The 19,853-nt window shown below is 44.3% G+C and overlaps 2 protein-coding genes across 2 annotated transcripts in view; both read left to right on the top strand.

The window, feature by feature from the left end:
• LOC308085759 (uncharacterized protein) overlaps window positions 1-16,208 on the top strand; it is a 56,715-nt gene extending 40,507 nt beyond the window's left edge. Inside the window, exons 5-14 of the mRNA XM_080429071.1 lie at window positions 811-871; window positions 1,892-2,022; window positions 4,256-4,375; window positions 4,588-4,701; window positions 9,815-9,928; window positions 12,731-12,844; window positions 13,323-13,369; window positions 13,878-14,054; window positions 14,288-14,438; window positions 14,521-16,208. Coding sequence (XP_080285197.1) covers window positions 811-871; window positions 1,892-2,022; window positions 4,256-4,375; window positions 4,588-4,701; window positions 9,815-9,928; window positions 12,731-12,844; window positions 13,323-13,369; window positions 13,878-14,054; window positions 14,288-14,438; window positions 14,521-14,951 — 1,460 coding nt within the window. The 3' untranslated portion in view covers window positions 14,952-16,208. The remainder of the gene's footprint in view (window positions 1-810; window positions 872-1,891; window positions 2,023-4,255; window positions 4,376-4,587; window positions 4,702-9,814; window positions 9,929-12,730; window positions 12,845-13,322; window positions 13,370-13,877; window positions 14,055-14,287; window positions 14,439-14,520) is intronic.
• On the top strand, window positions 15,155-19,640 carry LOC308085839 (uncharacterized protein; the record flags this gene model as incomplete). Its single annotated transcript, XM_080429150.1, has 5 exons — window positions 15,155-15,179; window positions 16,737-16,783; window positions 17,292-17,468; window positions 17,702-17,852; window positions 17,935-19,640. The coding sequence occupies 5 exons, from the start codon at window positions 15,155-15,157 to the stop codon at window positions 18,363-18,365; spliced, it is 831 nt and encodes a 276-aa protein (XP_080285276.1). The 3' UTR covers window positions 18,366-19,640.
• Between the last annotated feature and the right edge of the window lie 213 nt (window positions 19,641-19,853).

Below are 19,853 nucleotides of genomic sequence, written 5' to 3' on the forward strand. Positions count from 1 at the left end.
TCTTTCACCCCTGGCCGTTGCCACGGTGATGGCGTGTTGCGAAGGTGAGACTAAATGAGGAAAGCTTGAGAGGAAACCTTGGAAACCGTGAAGGACGTACGGGCCGCTGCGCTGGCATCCTGTAGCCATTCCCAATCCCGCCCTTGTCTCACTTCCTGTCAAGCCCATCTGACTTCCTCCTCAGCAGGTTGGTGATTGGACCGGGGAGACACAGGAAGTGTGACAAATGAGCAGGGGGTCCCTCCTTACTCCTACTCAGCCTAATCCTCTGAGTGAGAGAGTGTACACAATCACGAGTCAAATTTGACAAAAACCTGAGGACTAGTTGAGTTGCAATACCTTCTCTTATATTATGGGTTATGAATAACATGAGGTGTTATTAATTAAGTAAATAACATTTTCCCCACTCCAGTGATCACGATTGCCATACAACGTCAGTAATATGAATATTATAAAGCCAGAAGAAGACTTGCTGTTCATAGAGCTAGAAGCCAGATTAGTGACAACTTCAGTATTTGAGTGTTGAGTTCTGTTTTGTGACCACAGTGACCCTACAAACCACACATTTGATCCACTTTACACCAACTAAGTTATGTAATGCATGTGGTTAGCTTGGTTCCCAGCATCTACAGTACCATGCATGATGACTTACAGTAATTGTTCCTGCTATAGTGAGTTTGTAAGTTTATACTGTAGTTTTACATGGTTGCCGACTGATCGTTATTATTGTGTGTGTGTGTGTGCGTGTGCGTGTGCGTGTGCGTGCGTGCGTTCGTGCGTGTGTGTGTGTCTGCATTTGTGTGTTCACAGCGGTGTGCAGACAAGGTTGTCACGAAGTCCATGGGTCCTGTACTATGCCTGCAGAATGCAAGTGAGTCACTTTGACACGTTGACACTTTGACCATGTGATGACAGAGCCAAATTAATCACCATAGCAGTGGTTTTCACTTTTTGTGGACAAGGCACACCAACGGGCAAGTCAAAATCTCAAGGACACCTGAATTCATGCCAAAAATTGTCGATCTGCCATGTTCACTATCGTTTTTAATTTCCGGGGGTAAAATGTTTAATTTTATATTTTCACCCTACAATGACATGCCCAAAATAGGGAATTAAATATATTTCTTTAGAGTATAGTACTTGCCTCTGTATTAGGAGATGAGTACACACAAAGTACTGATATTGTATTAGTAAATAATATAAAAAATGCATAACCTTTCGTATAGTTTGCAATAATAGTGTGTGGTTGTCACAGAATCCCAACTCACACCTGGACTTGTGTCACGGCACACCATTGTGTCTCGGCCATAGACTGTAAAAAAGAAATGGACAAAGTTACGCCCATAGACTCTACACACCGTAAATGAAGCCTATTTTTCAACGATTTCAAATCCGCCGCCTTTCTATATCCAGTTCGAATATGCAAATAAGAAACCGGAAATTAATGAATGCCATTGGTTGTGTAGCTTGTCAATCAAATCATCACAAGGTAGTCACGCCCCTTCTACAGCATACCCTACTTTATCATCAATTTTAAAATAAATGGGACCATCATTTACCAAAACGCATATCATGGTGATTGAAAGAAGACTTTAAACTAGTGACTGGAAGCATATAGTATTTATGACAATGTTTATTAAGGTAATAAAATCAAGTGTAAAGTTCTGCAAAAACCCATCCACTTGAATGGTGCCTAATTCTTTCTGACACCAGCAGGGGTGAAACAGCGAGACTACAGGCCATTCATATGAACTGTCACTTCCTATACAGCCTCAATTTACAACTCAGAAGCTGGCCCCTTGGTCTCGGCACACCATTTGGGAGCCATTGCACTATAATATCACAACGAATATGACTTCCTGTCCCTCTCTCTCTCTCTCTCCATGGCCAGGTGTCACTATGGCTGGCAGGGTCCTCTGTGTGACCACTGTGTGACTTTTCCTGGATGTGTATACGGGAGCTGCAATGACCCCTGGCAGTGTGTGTGCGATGTCAACTGGGGCGGGCTGTTATGTGATAAAGGTAAACTCAACATGATTATTTGTTTTTCACCCCCACTAGCTAACTCCCCCCCCAGGCCTCTAAAGCCTGAGTTAATACTTAAATGTGGTGGAAAAAGTACTCAATTGCTTTACTTGAGTAAAAGTACCAATACTGCAATGTAGTAGAAGTACTCCGTTACAAGTAAAAGTCCGGAATTCAAAATTTACTTGAGTAAAAGTGCTGGCATCAAAATGTACTTACAGTACCAAAAGTAAAAGTACTAAAATATTTGAAAATAGCAGATCTACAAGCTCACAACGCGTCGCGATGCGACGCGTTGTGAGCTTGTAGATCGGCTATTTTCAAATAGCCTAGATATAAAATAAGGCTAAAGTGGTTAATGTATGTTTTATAATATAAAAATATATATCTGAAAAGTAACTAGTAGCTAAAGTTTTCAAATAATTGTAGTGGAGTAAAAGTACAATATTTGCCTCTGAGATGTAGTGGAGTAGAAGTAAAAGTATTGGAAATTAGAAATACTCAAGTAAAGTACAAATACCTCAAAATTGTACTTAAGTACAGTACTTAAGTAAATGTATTTAGTTACTTTCCACCACTGTGCGGGTGCCATGCAGCTAAGTATACAGTAAACCAGGCTTAAGAATGGCAATGTTGGTCCCAACATCCGTCTGTCCATCCCCTACTTTACTCATCTAAGTACGCATGCGCGCATGCTTGCGTGCGTGTGCGGTGTGCGGGTCATTGTTTGTTTGTATATTCGTTCATTAGGTGTGGTTCTTCACACCCCTCACCAGTCAGAGCCTACTGATCCTCTCTATAAGATAAGTCACACAGATCCCTTGGGGGCTCCTCCATTACTTCTGTGGGACTGTTCATTCAGCCTTTCCCACAATGTTGCAAGAGGGATATTTACTCCACTCTTCACCCAGCGTCCCCCCTCCCTCTCCCTCTGCCCCGGTGTGGGAGCTGGGATCTCGGAGCCACACGAGGGCCCACGGGTGGTGCTTTGTGAAGGGAGGAAAGGCGATAGCCTTGGGTAAAGTGAATGTGAGCTGGGCTGGGTTGGGTGCTGCTTAAACTAGGTGGGGTCCTGAGCTGTGTCTCTCCATTCAGCAGCGCTCTGTAAAGCTGTGGTGACACAAAGGAGTCTGTGGACACGTACAGGATCATTAGAGAAAGCAAGGCTTTAATCAGCTCCAACACCAGAGACAACAGGCCCTGCAGCTACAGTACTTACACATTGGGCCGACCTGGATTCACGTTGTGCACGCACGCACGCACGCGTGCGCGCGCACACACACACACACACAGACACGCACTTGCACGCACGCACGCGCACACACACTCACACACACGGACACACGCTCACACTCACACTCACACACACACACACACACACACACACACACACACACACACACACACACACACACACACACACACACTGTACACACACTGTACACACACAAACACATACATACGCACAAAAGCCATGAGGACATGTTAGTGTAATATTGTTTTCAAAGATGTTACCTCGCTGTGTTTAGAAACCTATATCAGGATGGAATGTGTGTGTGTGTGTGTGTGTGTGTGTGTGTGTGTGTGTGTGTGTTGGGGGGGGGGTATCACATCACTGTAAATATTGAAATGGCTCCATTTCAACTTCTTTTTTTTTTTACTTTAAATTTTTATCCCGCGATTTTTGTAACCCATTTTTTTCACCCGGTGCCAATTTCCTAAGTGATCCTGGGCACTACACCAGCCCTACACCAGTATTACACCTGTCACCCCACAGTAGGGAGGCCAGGGCCGAGCTCATGCTTCCTTCAGGCATGAGAGCCAACTGACCTTCTTGTCACCTGACAGGGGGGAGTTTCCCTGGTTGGACGTAGCGCATGGAAGGAACACGTTATTCCAACCAGTTCCCTTCCCCTCCATCAGGCGCCCCGGCTGTCATGGGGGAGGCGGTATAGTGACCAGGATTACTACATGTTTTTGTGAGGGTTTTAACTACCCTAGGAGACACGGGGAGAACATGCAAACTCCACACAGAGTAGGCCCTTTCGCCAACCCCACCTAGGGTATGGGCGCTGATGACGCGGAGGAGAAGACACGCCCCCAGTGCCCACAGCGTCCCCCGGCGGGAATCGAACCCAGGACCTTCTAGCTGTGAGGCGACAGCGCTACCGACTGCGCCACCGTGCTCCATTTCAACTTCATTACCTTATTATGTGTGTGTCTGTCTCAGATCTGAACTACTGTGGTACCCACCATCCCTGTAAGAATGGAGGTACTTGTTCCAACACAGAGCCAAATGAGTACCAATGTGAGTGCCAAGATGGCTTCCTGGGCCGCAACTGTGATATTGGTGAGTGCAGAATCACCATCAGAAAAACACAGAGATGTCCAGTGAGAAATGTACTCAAACAATTTAAAATGTTGAGAATAGTTTTATACTGTACTGTAATTTTTCATAGCACATTTTACCACATTCTTTCCCAAACTCTCTGTAACTTTCACTCTGCCTTGTTCTTTATCCTAATCTTCCGTCTGTGTCTTCTCCTTGTCTCTCTCCATCAGTGGAGCATGCGTGTCTCTCGTCCCCCTGTGTGAACGGGGCCACCTGTGTGGAGAACCCAACAGGGTTCAGTTGCATCTGCACCGACGGCTGGACCGGACACACCTGTGCAGATGGTAAATGTCATGCGTGCACGTACACACGCACACAAGCACACACAAACACATGAGTTCATGTATCGGCTGGTGTAAGATTGCCCCTTGATTGGTTGTTATTGGATTAAAGCCAGTAAGTGATTCCGATCAATCCACCAGAGGAAGCTAATTTACACAGAACACAAACAACATTAACAGCAATCAGAGTCCCCACCTCCTCCTTCCCTCCCCCTCTCTCTCTCTCTCTCTCTCTCTCTCTCTCTCTCTCTCTCTCTCTCTCTCTCTCTCTCTCTCTCTCTCTCTCTCTCTCTCTCTCTCTCTCCTGACAATGTATGCAACTATGAATGTCACTGAGATTTAGTGACATTTAGTGGGGTTTTTTTCTCCGGTGTGTGTGTGTGTGTGTGTGTGTGTGTGTGTGTGTGTGTGTGTGTGTGTGTGTGTGTGTGTGTGTGTGTGTGTGTGTGTGTGTGTGTGTGTGTGTGTGGGTGGGTGGGTGGGTGGGTGGGTGTGTGTGTGGTGGGATTGTGGATGGGTGATGGAACCATACACTTCCTAAGTAGCTCAGTTCAGCTGGGCAGTAGGATAGGGTATTTTATGGGTTAATATCAATTCTTAATCTGTTATAATTTCAACCCTGTATCCTACATTCTAGTTTACAGGAGCCCACACAACTTTTTGAATTTGACAATTTTTATGATTTTCTTTCTTTCTTTTTTATGTATTTATTTGAGGCTTTTTAGCGACAGTAGTCTGAAAGGAAATGAGGAGAGAGATGGGGAGTGACACGCAGCAAACTCGAACCCGCGACACGCTGTCAGGCTACATTATAGCCGTTAGGATCCCGGACGCCAGCGCCAGTTTTTTGGGCGGCGTAGCCGCCCCTATAAGTGGGGTTGGGACACCTCATTAGCTGTATTATGATTGGCTCATTAGTACACCCCTAGCTGTACTCTGATTGGCTGACTCTATTGGCTGACTCTATTCAGCACTGTGATTGGCTAGCGAGACACATGATGACATTAATAACCTATAAATAGGATTATGCACTTAAAAAAATCCATTTTTTTTAAGTGATCTTCCATCACTATGATGACCACTGTGATGACACCACACCGCCCACTTCACACTGGGTGTGATTTTGTGGTAGAACAGGTAGAACTGCCATACCTGTCTGCCTCCGCATTCAGTGTGAGACTATACTGTGTGTGTGTGTGTGTGTGTGTGTGTGTGTGTGTGTGTGTGTGTGTGTGTGTGTGTGTGTGTGTGTGTGTGTGTGTGTGTGTGTGTGTGTGTGTGTGTGTGTGTGTGTGTGTGTGTGTGTGTGTGTGTGTGTGGTTGTCGGACTCAGTGCGAACTGAGAGACGGAGCCTGAGAGCGGCTGAGCGCAAATGGAGAAATGGCAACCTCCCGGAGGACCTTTTACCTTCCAATCTCTCCTTTCTACTTCTACTCCTCCTCTCTATCTGCTGCTAAAGCTGCTTTCTTCTGCACTAAAATTCAGGCTTCTGCTTCCAACCCTAAAAAACTCTTTGAAACTTTCTCCTCTCTCCTGCAACCACCACCCCCTCCTCCCTCCCCATCCCTCCTCCCTGACGATTTTGCCAACTTCTTTGACAAGAAGGTGAACGATATCCGATCCTCCTTCTCTCCCCCCCCCCGGCTGTTTCCCTGTGCACTACCCACACCCTCCCTCTCTACCTTCATTTACTCCTCTTCCCTCCCCCTCCCCCTCTCTATCTCACTTTTCTCCCCTCTCCCCTAACGAGATCCTTCTCCTTGTTACCTCTAGTCGCCCCACCTCATGCTCCCTGGACCCGGTCCCATCCACTCTGCTGCAGTCCACTGCACCGGAACTTCTTCCCTTCTTGACCCACCTCATCCACATCTCTGACATCTGGTTGCTTTCCCTCTGCTTTCAAGACTGCCAGAGTCACCCCCCTCCTGAAGAAACCGACACTTGACCCCTCTGAGATCAAGAACTACAGACCGGTTTCCCTTCTATCCTTCCTATCTAAAACTCTTGAACGTGTTGTCTTCAAACAACTGTCCTCGTACCTCCACCAGAACAACCTCCTGGACTCCCACCAGTCTGGGTTCAAAGTGGGTCACTCGACCGAGACTGCCCTCCTGGCAGTGACGGAGTTGCTCCATGCCGCTAGAGCGAACTCTCTCTCCTCCGTCCTGATACTCCTGGACCTGTCCGCCGCATTTGACACGGTGAACCATCAGATCCTCCTCTCCACCCTTGAGGGGATGGGTGTCTCAGGCTCTGCACTCTCCCTGTTTGCATCCTACCTGACGGGTCGCTCCTACCAGGCGATGCTGAGAGGATCTGTGTCAGAACCACACAGGCTCACTACTGGAGTTCCCCAAGGCTCGGTTCTGGGTCCTCTTCTTTTATCTCTCTACACTACATCTCTTGGTGCTGTCATCCACTCCCATGACTTTTCCTACCACTGCTATGCCGATGACACCCAGCTGATCCTGTCATTCCCCCCCCTCCGACACACAAGTGGAGGCACGCATTGCTGCTTGTCTGGCTGACATCTCGGAGTGGATGTCAACGCACCACCTGAAGCTCAACCTGGACAAGACAGAGTTGATGTTCCTCCCGGGGAAGGGCTGTCCGCACCGAGACATCTTCCTCACGGAGAAGGCAGCCCAAGTGCTCATCCAGGCTCTTGTCATCTCTCGCCTTGATTACTGCAACTCCCTCCTTGCTCCCCACTGATGTCAGGACAGCAGAGTCACTGCCCATCTTTCGCTGCAGGCTGAAAACCCACCTCTTCAGGAAACACTACCCTTCCCCCTCGCCTTGCCTACTTGTTGTTAACTAGTTGTACGAACTCTTGTTTTATTGTTTTATTGGATCTTGTTTATTACACTTATTTGTTTTAGCTCTTGCTCATTTGATTTTCCTATTTTGTCTCATCTGTTTATGAAAGTCGGTAGCTGATATATTGCACTTTTACTTTAGCGCTAGGTATACTCTTGTTTTAGAAGAGAATGCACTTAGTACTTCTGGTGATTAGTAGTTTCGTTCCCTACCTATGTTGAATGCACTTATTGTAAGTCGCTTTGGAGAAAAGCGTCTGCTAAATGACTGTAATGTAATGTAATGTAGATAAAGTCTTGCTGGATTACATCAAACAACTGCCATACCTGTCTGCCTCCGCATTCAGTGTGAGACTATATTGTGTGTGTGTGCATGTGTGTGTGTGTGTGTGTGTGTGTGTGTGTGTGTGTGTGTGTGTGTGTGTGTGTGTGTGTGTGTGGACACACACACACACACACACACACACACACACACACACACAGACAAACACACACACACACAAACACACATATGCATGCACACATAATACGTTGGGCTGTAGTATGTGTGTGTGTTTTGGATGATGCAGGCAGGAGTATGTCAAAGCTCTGTGTATAAACATGCACTGTTCCACATCCTCTGCTTTCAGTCCCATACTTGTAAATGTCTGTAGACAGGCAGGTTGGTACACCAAGCATTACAAACTTGACACAAAACGTCTTTCATGAGCGTGTAAGACAGAGGGGAGAGGCTTCGACGGTGTTTCGAGAGTGTGACAATTGTGACAAGGCTGGTCAGACATTCCAGACAAAACTCAGTTAGACTGGTATTGTTGAATATTTGCCACCACCATATCTAACAGACTGCACAGCAGCCTAACCTCCCCCCCCCCCCCCCCCCCTCTCTTTCTGTCTCTGTCGCAAGAGATTCAAGGGAATACAGTGAGTGACGTGTGTGGCTTGTAGGGAATGATGACCATAACCACAACATATCTGTGTCTTCAGGCTAGCTTTATTTACATAAAGGATATTAATTAAAGGCTTCTTTGTTTGTTGTGAATTCTCCTCACAAGGCTTCGGGTGAGTCGCTACTAGCGCGACTACAGAGAGCTTGAATGGGTTATTATTGTGCCGGGTTGGGATTGGGGTCAGGAGGATGGAAAATGTTTTTTTCTGTAGGGTTAGGTAAATGAGAAAAGGTTATGAGAGAGTTGAGCCGCTGAGTAGCAGACATGTATACGTAACACAGAGCCATGCATGGGAAAATGTATTATGCCACTACTGTACAAATATGTTGTGTTAGTTCTGCATGGTGAATTCTCCAAGCTGTTTCTCTGCCAGATTGTTTCCCTGGCTCTCTCTCTGCAAATCCTTTTTAACATTCTCTCATGTTTACCTGGTGTGGCAGCTGTCTTTTTCTATACATGCACCTGTATATAGAGTGCTACAGTTCGTAGTCCTAAAGCCTAGATGACATTTTGCAACCACCGGATTTCCAATGTTTTTTTTAACATAGGGTTTTTGATTTATGAATAAAATAAGGAACAGATGCCTCATGCCTCATAAATTACGCCTGTTAATATTTCAACCATAGATTTTAAGCTGTTATGTGTTTCACTAATATAAATTGCTTGTGTGCTTCAAACATCTTTAGAAGAAGTAGTGTTGATTTGATTATCTTGCTGAGCAAAACATGTGACTAAGCTTGGCTACAGAGATTATCTTCTTAATTCATCCGAAATGCGATGCAAAAATTCCATTGGTAACTTTCATGTTAGCCTAAGAAAATAGCATCCCTGTAACATTCCATCATCCTTTGCTTTCTCTCTTGCTTTGACTTCATTCTCTTCCACCCACCTGTCAGTGTATCCGTCTCTCTATCCCTGTCCGTCTGTCTACCCTCCCCCTCTCTCTGTGAAACCCATGAGGTGTGAACTATGGCCAGATGATTTTATATATCAGTGTTTGCACAGGAACCAGGGCAGGAGAATAGGGAATGAAAACACAGTCCACGAAAGCATCCGCATACCAATGCAACAGTTAGGATCACACATACACCTCTGTACACACTACACGCACACACACTCGCACGCACACACGTGTGTGTGCACACACACACACACACACACACACACACACACACACACACACACACACACACACACACACACACACACACACACACACACACACACACACACACACACACACACGCATGTATACAAGAATTCATATATCTCATTGACATTCATGAAGTACAGTTCTATTTCACAGACCAGTAGGTCGTCATGTATTAATATTCTGTCTCTCTAACCAGCGGTGAGACAGTGTGATCTGAGCCCGTGTGGGCGTGGGGCAACATGCCAGGAGTCTTCTGAGGGGTTCCGATGTCTCTGTCCCCGTGGATGGAGTGGCAGGACCTGCCAACTGGGTCAGTACGGCAGTCTCACAGACGAAGAAGCTACACAATGACCACCCAGCTAGCATGCATGCATGTACAACCGTGGCAGATGTTCAGACTGGCAGCCCAAATCACATGTTTGGTCTATCCAGAAGGCCAATCTTGATAAACAGCAATCTGGAATCTGAAAAAAGCACATGGAAATGTATTTTACGACGGATTGTGAGCATGTAGATCTGATATTTATGGCGAGCGACGCAGTCTTGGGCGAGTACGTTGGACATACTCACACCTGTGGCATTGTTACCAAAACAATCAATGCAGATCGGACCTTCAATCCCAAAGATTTCAGAAACAAATCTGATTTACCTGCAGTCTGAACAAAGCCCATGTGACCTGTGATAATTTAACTCTGAGAGTGTACAAATGGAATGCTTGTGTTGGTTCACTCATCAATGCATTCTCAAACAGTAAAATCCTCAGTGTTACTTTAACTTACACTTCCATTTGGGTCCACTTCTACAGTAAATTCCTCAGTGTTACTTTAACTTCCACGTCCATTTGGGTCCATTTCTACACTAAATTAACACTGAGGATGTTAAAGTAATACTAGGTAACGTTTTCAACAAAACTAAAGTTAAATTGTATATCTTTTGCGAGTGGCAAAAGTTTCACAACACCCACTCCGTGAATTTCACCCCCGGAAGCCTTTTATTTATATATTTTCTATTGAACGTGTACGGGGGGGACTTTCCCGGGAAAATGACGTTCCTGGCCAACGTCATGACGTCGTGGCCGACGTCCTCAGGAACTACCGCAACGGTTTCCTGTTTGGCCAGGAACTACCGCGCTATTAACAAAAAGGAACCTCACGCTAATTTTAAGATAATGTAGGATTGGAAGATCGAAAAAGAACAGAAAAAGAAAGCACAGCTCATGGTAACTAATGCTCCACTGGCTAAGAGAAACGATCCGTAGATAGTATAAAACAATTAAAAGATCGCTTTTTGAAACGCTTCCGGCTTCCGGTGAAAACGAATGGAATTCTGGGTAATCGAGGACTAGGGAAATTGTATGCAGTGACGGTAGTGACCAGCAGAGGTTGCTAAAAATCGTTATTTGTGATTCTGCATTGTACAACTTTAACTTACTGTGCACTGTGGATGAATTCTCTTGGTGCATTGTCATCTTTCTCTGGGATTCATGCGCTCACACTGATGAGAATTTCCCCAAGGGGAGCTGCTATAGTTATGATAGATTACACAGAAGGGGGAATATCATATTGAATCAGGTCATATAGACACACAAGCACATGTGCACACATACACACACATACAAAGAGGCTTGGGGCTCTTACAATGAAAGCGAAGACATATTTCAGTGTGACAGGCTCGCCTGTGTTATAGTGATATGTCACTCTGATACCTGATAATCCCTCACAGTCCCACCTTACCATGCAACACACACACACACACACACACACACACACACACACACACACACACACACACACACACACACACACACACACACACACACACACACACACACACACACACACACACACACACACACACACACACACACACACACACGCACACATTGATAAAACTATAGTTATAGACTCACCCTGTAGGCAGAGCATCAGGAGAGGTCCATGGGGTGCCAGGCAATTATACTTTCCATCAGTCTCATTCTTTTTTTCTTTTTTTTATTAGACTAATTCCCTCCTTACATTTCTTCCTGTGGATCAGTAAGCATTCACCCAGCAGCATCCCCAGGCTCTTCACATAGAAACCCCCCACCTCCCCCTTCTGCTCCCCCCTCTCATTCCCCGACTCCACTGGTGTTAAATGCTGATAGGACTTTCACAGGCCGTAACAGGTTTAGATTACCTACAATTGAATGACTTCCTCTTCCTTTTTATTCTTCCACTGTCACGTTCTTATTCGTCTCCTCTGGTATCGGAGGCAGTCCCCCTGGGGCGATGCTACTGTATTCTATACATTCTGAGAATTACAGTGGGTGAGATAAGGAAACACAGACCCACCCGTATATTAAGCTGTATTGCTTAAAAACCTTTTAAAATATAAAATAATATTTTGTTCCCTTTTTGGTTGTTGTTGGCGTATTTGTCAAGTACATTTGCACATACCTGAGATTCTTCCTCTGCATTTACCCATCCTAACTATTAATGCCGCATTCATGTCAGTGGATGCCATTAATACGGCACCCGGGGAGCAGTTAAGGGGTTAAGTGTCTTGCTCAGAGACACTTTGTCACATACATACCTTGACTCACCCTTGGGTGAATCAAGGGTTGAACCGGCAACCTTCCGATACTCAGATGGCCTTTCTCTACCCAATCAGTGGGTGGAAACAGAAAAACAGCAATTTACACATTAGGCTTTCAGCAGATGCTGTTATGCAGAGCATCTGCTTAAATAGTAAGATCAGTGTAAGATTAAAGTGTAAGGTCAGTGTAAATGGTCAAACAAAAGGGTACATTTATATTCATACACATAACAATGGCTTTGCTATGAAAGACAAGGTCAATGGAAGCAGAGGTGTCCAAATGCTTTCAGCAGGTGGTTGTATTTGGTAATCCCTATTTTGGGCATGTTGTTAAAAAAAAACAATAAAAAAAAAAATCAAACATTTTCAAACATTTTGAAAATAATACTAATAATATTTTCGTAATTCGGATTGCTTAGTGGTTAACTAGTTGACTCTGTTTTTTCTGAATGAAAAATGAATGTCTGTTTAGTAGTTATAGAGATATGATCTCATTCATTTAGAAATATTATTTACCAATTTCCTTTTCTCTCTTTAGACACCAATGAGTGTGAAAGGGGCATATGTGTTCATGCCCGTACTTGCCGCAACCTAATTGGTGGATACCTGTGTGACTGCCTTCCTGGTTGGGTGGGGACTAACTGCGACATCAGTGAGTATGGCTGGAGAGGAGAGGAGAGGAGAGGAGAGGAGAGGAGAGGAGAGGAGAGGAGAGGAGAGTGGATGTGTATAAAGATCAAGATAAACCTCAATAAAGTATTTAATAAGCATTTTCCCCACGGTTGAAAGCCCATGTACAGTAAATCATTTTATAAGGTTAACCCATCAATCATAATAGACAGGGTATCACAGAAGGTGCTGACATTGTTCATGGCATCAAGGGAAGTGCTGTCGGCCGTCATTTCTTATGTGTGCTGTGTACTGAAGCCTTGTTACCAAATAATTGTACTTTTTCTCAACGAGCTACAGTATGGTATATCATAGATCATCCCTGTATCTCTGTATTGTTTATTACACTGTAATATATTTACTTAATACATATGTATACTTGTTACTAATATTGTATACAGTACTAGATGTTAGTTATTAATTCATTAATAAAAAGTGTTTTGTTTCTCTATGGACTCCAGGGAACAGCAGCTGCCAGGGCTTGTGTCTGAATGGAGGACTGTGTGAGGTGAGGGTCCTGATCAGGTCTACTTTCTGTCTCATTTGCCGCTCATTGTTGTCATCTGTCTGAGCGTCTGTCACATCCTTTATCTTTTGTAATGTTTGTCTCTTACTCTTTACCAACCACTATGATAACCTAAGCAGTCACTTTGTATGATACATACAGCACATTTGTCAATATAGAAGCAGTGAGAAACACTTCAAGACCAAATAATACAAATTAAACTCTGTTAAAGGCCCGTAATGAGAAGCTGTTGAGCCCCTCTCCAAGAATTAATCCTTTATTCATTATTTCCTCACCAGATGTGATCATTTGTTATTTTTTTTAGTTTTTTTTTTTTTTTTTACCAAAATGATTAAATATATTTGGTAGCATTGAGGGTTTGCCTTCTTATCATCACTATCATCATACTTATCTACTCTATATCTTTTTACTTTTATCTATTGTACTTTGTTCACTTCATGTACATGACCTTGTCATATTGTTACTTAACAGTTTATGTTATCCCACTCAGGACTTGGTTTCAGGATCTAGATGTCTATGCCTGCCTGGTTCCTCTGGTAAATACTGCCAGACTGGCCGCAGTCCTTGTGACAGTTCCCCGTGCCTGCATGGAGGACAATGTGTTGAGCAGGATGGACAAACTGCCACCTGCAGCTGTCCAGCAGGATACTCAGGAAGGTTTTGTGAGGTTGGTGTATTCAATGGAATTTTACTCTACTAGGCTAAATACTCTACTGGCTAATTGGTTATTATGACAGTGGGGTTAACAGAAGTAAAGAAAGATGAAGAAAATGAAGGCAAAAACACTGAGCACTGAAGCAATGAATAAAACAGATTGTAAACAATGTAGGGAGAAAGTAATAATGGCTCACTGGCAGCCACTCAAATGGTTCTGATTGTTTCCACGTTCCCTTATTCCAGATAGTGTTGGATCTGTGCAATCCCAACCCCTGCCACCAGGGGGTTCCCTGTCATACCACAGAGGGCAGGTATGTATGTGCCTGCCCTGAGGGTTACCACGGTAACGAGTGCATTAGCCCCAAGGAGCCCTGCATTGGACCACACTGTGCAGGTGAGTGTGTGCATTTGTGCATGTTATTTTACTCTTTTCGCCTCTGAATGATAACTTCTAACGCCTGCATGTTTCCCTCCAGGCGCCATATCGGACATAACGCGTGGAGGAATCAGCTTTTACATGGTGTTGGTGGGGGTGTCAGCGTTAGTAACAGTGTGCGGCTGTGCAGCCTGTGCCTTCATCCTCTCCAGCCTCCATCGTCGACGCAAGAAGCAACAAGGCGGTCCTCGGGAAGAGGGCATCAACAACCAGAGGGAGTTTGTCACCCTCATCAGAAACGTGGACCGTCCAGTGCCCGTCCTGCCTCCTGTCGCTCCACACACACACACCCCGGCCCCCGCCTCACGTTGCTACGAGGAGATAGAACTCACCTTGCCTCCTTCCCCGGCACCTTCGCACCCCTCCCCGGCGTTAAAATCAGCTCACGCCCCAAAACTGGACATCTCAAACCTCGAAAGGGAGAAGCTGAACCGATTCCATTACGTGGACAACCAGGAACTGGAGGTCTGATCTTTGAAACATTGAACTCTGTGACTTCTGGGGAGATTTTTTTATTTTTTATTTTATTTTGCATCCTTTGCAATCTTGTTCACTGGGCCCCTTACCCCAGCCCCTGGTGTTGTGTCATTACTGCATCACCTTCTGGTGGAGGGATGATGCTAATCCTGCTCTGACTCCTTCTGGGATTGACCCTGTGATCTTCATGAGCTCAGATGGCCATCGGCAGACCCCCTGATGGTTACAAGGATGCTAAGCAGTGGGGCTGAACGTCTTAAATGCGTCATCATCTTTGGGCCGCTTTCATGGACTGAAATTGACAGCTGTAAATTAGCAGCGAGCAGTTAATTTTCACTATAAGGCTCAGTGTGTCCCTTGTACAATTAATGTATTTAAAAAGAAAATACTTGCCTTGAGTTGTACCACTGTGTGTATGAGATGTTCTGAGTTCTTCAGTTCTGCCTCCAAGTCCATTTCCTAAGAGTCCCTGACCTGTAACTGCTGGAAGTTGTTGCTTCGAACTCCTATAGTTGTGACTGGCACTCTTCATTGTTCTCAGAGAGAGAGAGCGAGCAATGTATGGAGTACTTATTTAACACTTAAGGGCTGTCCACACCAAGCACTATAACTGTAACATTAACTATATTGTTCACTTGTGTCGTCATTATAGTTGTGGTGTGGACTCTGCCATCCACTTGACTTAGTTAGTTTAAAACTAGCTATCGTGGTTGGTGTGGATGGCCCTCTACCTGTCCCTCTGTCTGAGTGTATACAGTACATGTGTAAACGTGGTATATGTGACCAAGTTTTGTGTGTGTGTGTGTGTGTGTGTGTGTGTGTGTGTGTGTGTGTGTGTGTGTGTGCGTGTGCGTGTAAGGGTACAGAAGAAGGAGAGATCCAGTTTTGACTGAATCCATGGATTCAATAGTGTCCTTGGAAAAAGGAAAAATAAGGTTAAAATTATTTACTTGTTAAAAGAAAGCATACAAAGAGATTACACTTATTGTGGAAAACTGATTTAAAATATATATACACTGTTGCCTGTGCTGTTTCTGTAACACTACAGTTGTCAAAGTTGTATGATTTTTTTTCATACCTTTGTAAAATAGCTTTGTTGTATATAAATATATTGTACATATTGATAATGCCGTTTTGTACTGTGGTTTGGTCTGAGAATGTTGCTGTTTTACTTTGCTCCCATTGTTCTATCTTTCCATTTGGAACTGCCAGCAGCTGCTGATTGTAATAAAAGTGCATTTACCAACTTAATCTGTGTGTGCTTTTAGGTTTCTATGACAAGATCATGTTGCTCTCATTATGAGAGGCCAGAGGGAGGATATTCTATCATGGTCCATGTGGCTCTTATGCTTAAATTATTCTTTGTGAGCGGTGCGTCGCGTTGTGAGCCTTTACAGTATATGGTTGTGAGCTTGTAGATCGGCTATTTTCAGCTTGCAACACTGCCACACAACAAAGTAATCAGCCTTCAGGCGCTATGACTGGGTCAGTGGGTCACTATGTATGCTCAAGATCTCTTGCACCCATCACCCCCACCCCCCACACCGTCATTTCTTATGTGTGCTGTGTACTGAAGCCTTGTTACCAAATAATTGTACTTTTTCTCAACGAGCTACAGTATGGTATATCATAGATCATCCCTGTATCTCTGTATTGTTTATTACACTGTAATATATTTACTTAATACATATGTATACTTGTTACTAATATTGTATACAGTACTAGATGTTAGTTATTAATTCATTAATAAAAAGTGTTTTGTTTCTCTATGGACTCCAGGGAACAGCAGCTGCCAGGGCTTGTGTCTGAATGGAGGACTGTGTGAGGTGAGGGTCCTGATCAGGTCTACTTTCTGTCTCATTTGCCGCTCATTGTTGTCATCTGTCTGAGCGTCTGTCACATCCTTTATCTTTTGTAATGTTTGTCTCTTACTCTTTACCAACCACTATGATAACCTAAGCAGTCACTTTGTATGATACATACAGCACATTTGTCAATATAGAAGCAGTGAGAAACACTTCAAGACCAAATAATACAAATTAAACTCTGTTAAAGGCCCGTAATGAGAAGCTGTTGAGCCCCTCTCCAAGAATTAATCCTTTATTCATTATTTCCTCACCAGATGTGATCATTTGTTATTTTATTTTTTTTTTTTTTTTTTTTTTACCAAAATGATTAAATATATTTGGTAGCATTGAGGGTTTGCCTTCTTATCATCACTATCATCATACTTATCTACTCTATATCTTTTTACTTTTATCTATTGTACTTTGTTCACTTCATGTACATGACCTTGTCATATTGTTACTTAACAGTTTATGTTATCCCACTCAGGACTTGGTTTCAGGATCTAGATGTCTATGCCTGCCTGGTTCCTCTGGTAAATACTGCCAGACTGGCCGCAGTCCTTGTGACAGTTCCCCGTGCCTGCATGGAGGACAATGTGTTGAGCAGGATGGACAAACTGCCACCTGCAGCTGTCCAGCAGGATACTCAGGAAGGTTTTGTGAGGTTGGTGTATTCAATGGAATTTTACTCTACTAGGCTAAATACTCTACTGGCTAATTGGTTATTATGACAGTGGGGTTAACAGAAGTAAAGAAAGATGAAGAAAATGAAGGCAAAAACACTGAGCACTGAAGCAATGAATAAAACAGATTGTAAACAATGTAGGGAGAAAGTAATAATGGCTCACTGGCAGCCACTCAAATGGTTCTGATTGTTTCCACGTTCCCTTATTCCAGATAGTGTTGGATCTGTGCAATCCCAACCCCTGCCACCAGGGGGTTCCCTGTCATACCACAGAGGGCAGGTATGTATGTGCCTGCCCTGAGGGTTACCACGGTAACGAGTGCATTAGCCCCAAGGAGCCCTGCATTGGACCACACTGTGCAGGTGAGTGTGTGCATTTGTGCATGTTATTTTACTCTTTTCGCCTCTGAATGATAACTTCTAACGCCTGCATGTTTCCCTCCAGGCGCCATATCGGACATAACGCGTGGAGGAATCAGCTTTTACATGGTGTTGGTGGGGGTGTCAGCGTTAGTAACAGTGTGCGGCTGTGCAGCCTGTGCCTTCATCCTCTCCAGCCTCCATCGTCGACGCAAGAAGCAACAAGGCGGTCCTCGGGAAGAGGGCATCAACAACCAGAGGGAGTTTGTCACCCTCATCAGAAACGTGGACCGTCCAGTGCCCGTCCTGCCTCCTGTCGCTCCACACACACACACCCCGGCCCCCGCCTCACGTTGCTACGAGGAGATAGAACTCACCTTGCCTCCTTCCCCGGCACCTTCGCACCCCTCCCCGGCGTTAAAATCAGCTCACGCCCCAAAACTGGACATCTCAAACCTCGAAAGGGAGAAGCTGAACCGATTCCATTACGTGGACAACCAGGAACTGGAGGTCTGATCTTTGAAACATTGAACTCTGTGACTTCTGGGGAGATTTTTTTATTTTTTATTTTATTTTGCATCCTTTGCAATCTTGTTCACTGGGCCCCTTACCCCAGCCCCTGGTGTTGTGTCATTACTGCATCACCTTCTGGTGGAGGGATGATGCTAATCCTGCTCTGACTCCTTCTGGGATTGACCCTGTGATCTTCATGAGCTCAGATGGCCATCGGCAGACCCCCTGATGGTTACAAGGATGCTAAGCAGTGGGGCTGAACGTCTTAAATGCGTCATCATCTTTGGGCCGCTTTCATGGACTGAAATTGACAGCTGTAAATTAGCAGCGAGCAGTTAATTTTCACTATAAGGCTCAGTGTGTCCCTTGTACAATTAATGTATTTAAAAAGAAAATACTTGCCTTGAGTTGTACCACTGTGTGTATGAGATGTTCTGAGTTCTTCAGTTCTGCCTCCAAGTCCATTTCCTAAGAGTCCCTGACCTGTAACTGCTGGAAGTTGTTGCTTCGAACTCCTATAGTTGTGACTGGCACTCTTCATTGTTCTCAGAGAGAGAGAGCGAGCAATGTATGGAGTACTTATTTAACACTTAAGGGCTGTCCACACCAAGCACTATAACTGTAACATTAACTATATTGTTCACTTGTGTCGTCATTATAGTTGTGGTGTGGACTCTGCCATCCACTTGACTTAGTTAGTTTAAAACTAGCTATCGTGGTTGGTGTGGATGGCCCTCTACCTGTCCCTCTGTCTGAGTGTATACAGTACATGTGTAAACGTGGTATATGTGACCAAGTTTTGTGTGTGTGTGTGTGTGTGTGTGTGTGTGTGTGTGTGTGTGTGTGTGTGTGTGTGTGTGTGTGTGTGTGTGCGTGTGCGTGTAAGGGTACAGAAGAAGGAGAGATCCAGTTTTGACTGAATCCATGGATTCAATAGTGTCCTTGGAAAAAGGAAAAATAAGGTTAAAATTATTTACTTGTTAAAAGAAAGCATACAAAGAGATTACACTTATTGTGGAAAACTGATTTAAAATATATATACACTGTTGCCTGTGCTGTTTCTGTAACACTACAGTTGTCAAAGTTGTATGATTTTTTTTCATACCTTTGTAAAATAGCTTTGTTGTATATAAATATATTGTACATATTGATAATGCCGTTTTGTACTGTGGTTTGGTCTGAGAATGTTGCTGTTTTACTTTGCTCCCATTGTTCTATCTTTCCATTTGGAACTGCCAGCAGCTGCTGATTGTAATAAAAGTGCATTTACCAACTTAATCTGTGTGTGCTTTTAGGTTTCTATGACAAGATCATGTTGCTCTCATTATGAGAGGCCAGAGGGAGGATATTCTATCATGGTCCATGTGGCTCTTATGCTTAAATTATTCTTTGTGAGCGGTGCGTCGCGTTGTGAGCCTTTACAGTATATGGTTGTGAGCTTGTAGATCGGCTATTTTCAGCTTGCAACACTGCCACACAACAAAGTAATCA

The sequence above is a fragment of the Gymnoscopelus braueri genome (genome assembly GCF_963280865.1).
Source record: "Gymnoscopelus braueri genome assembly, chromosome: 5".
In the NCBI taxonomy this organism is placed as follows: Eukaryota; Metazoa; Chordata; class Actinopteri; order Myctophiformes; family Myctophidae; genus Gymnoscopelus; species Gymnoscopelus braueri.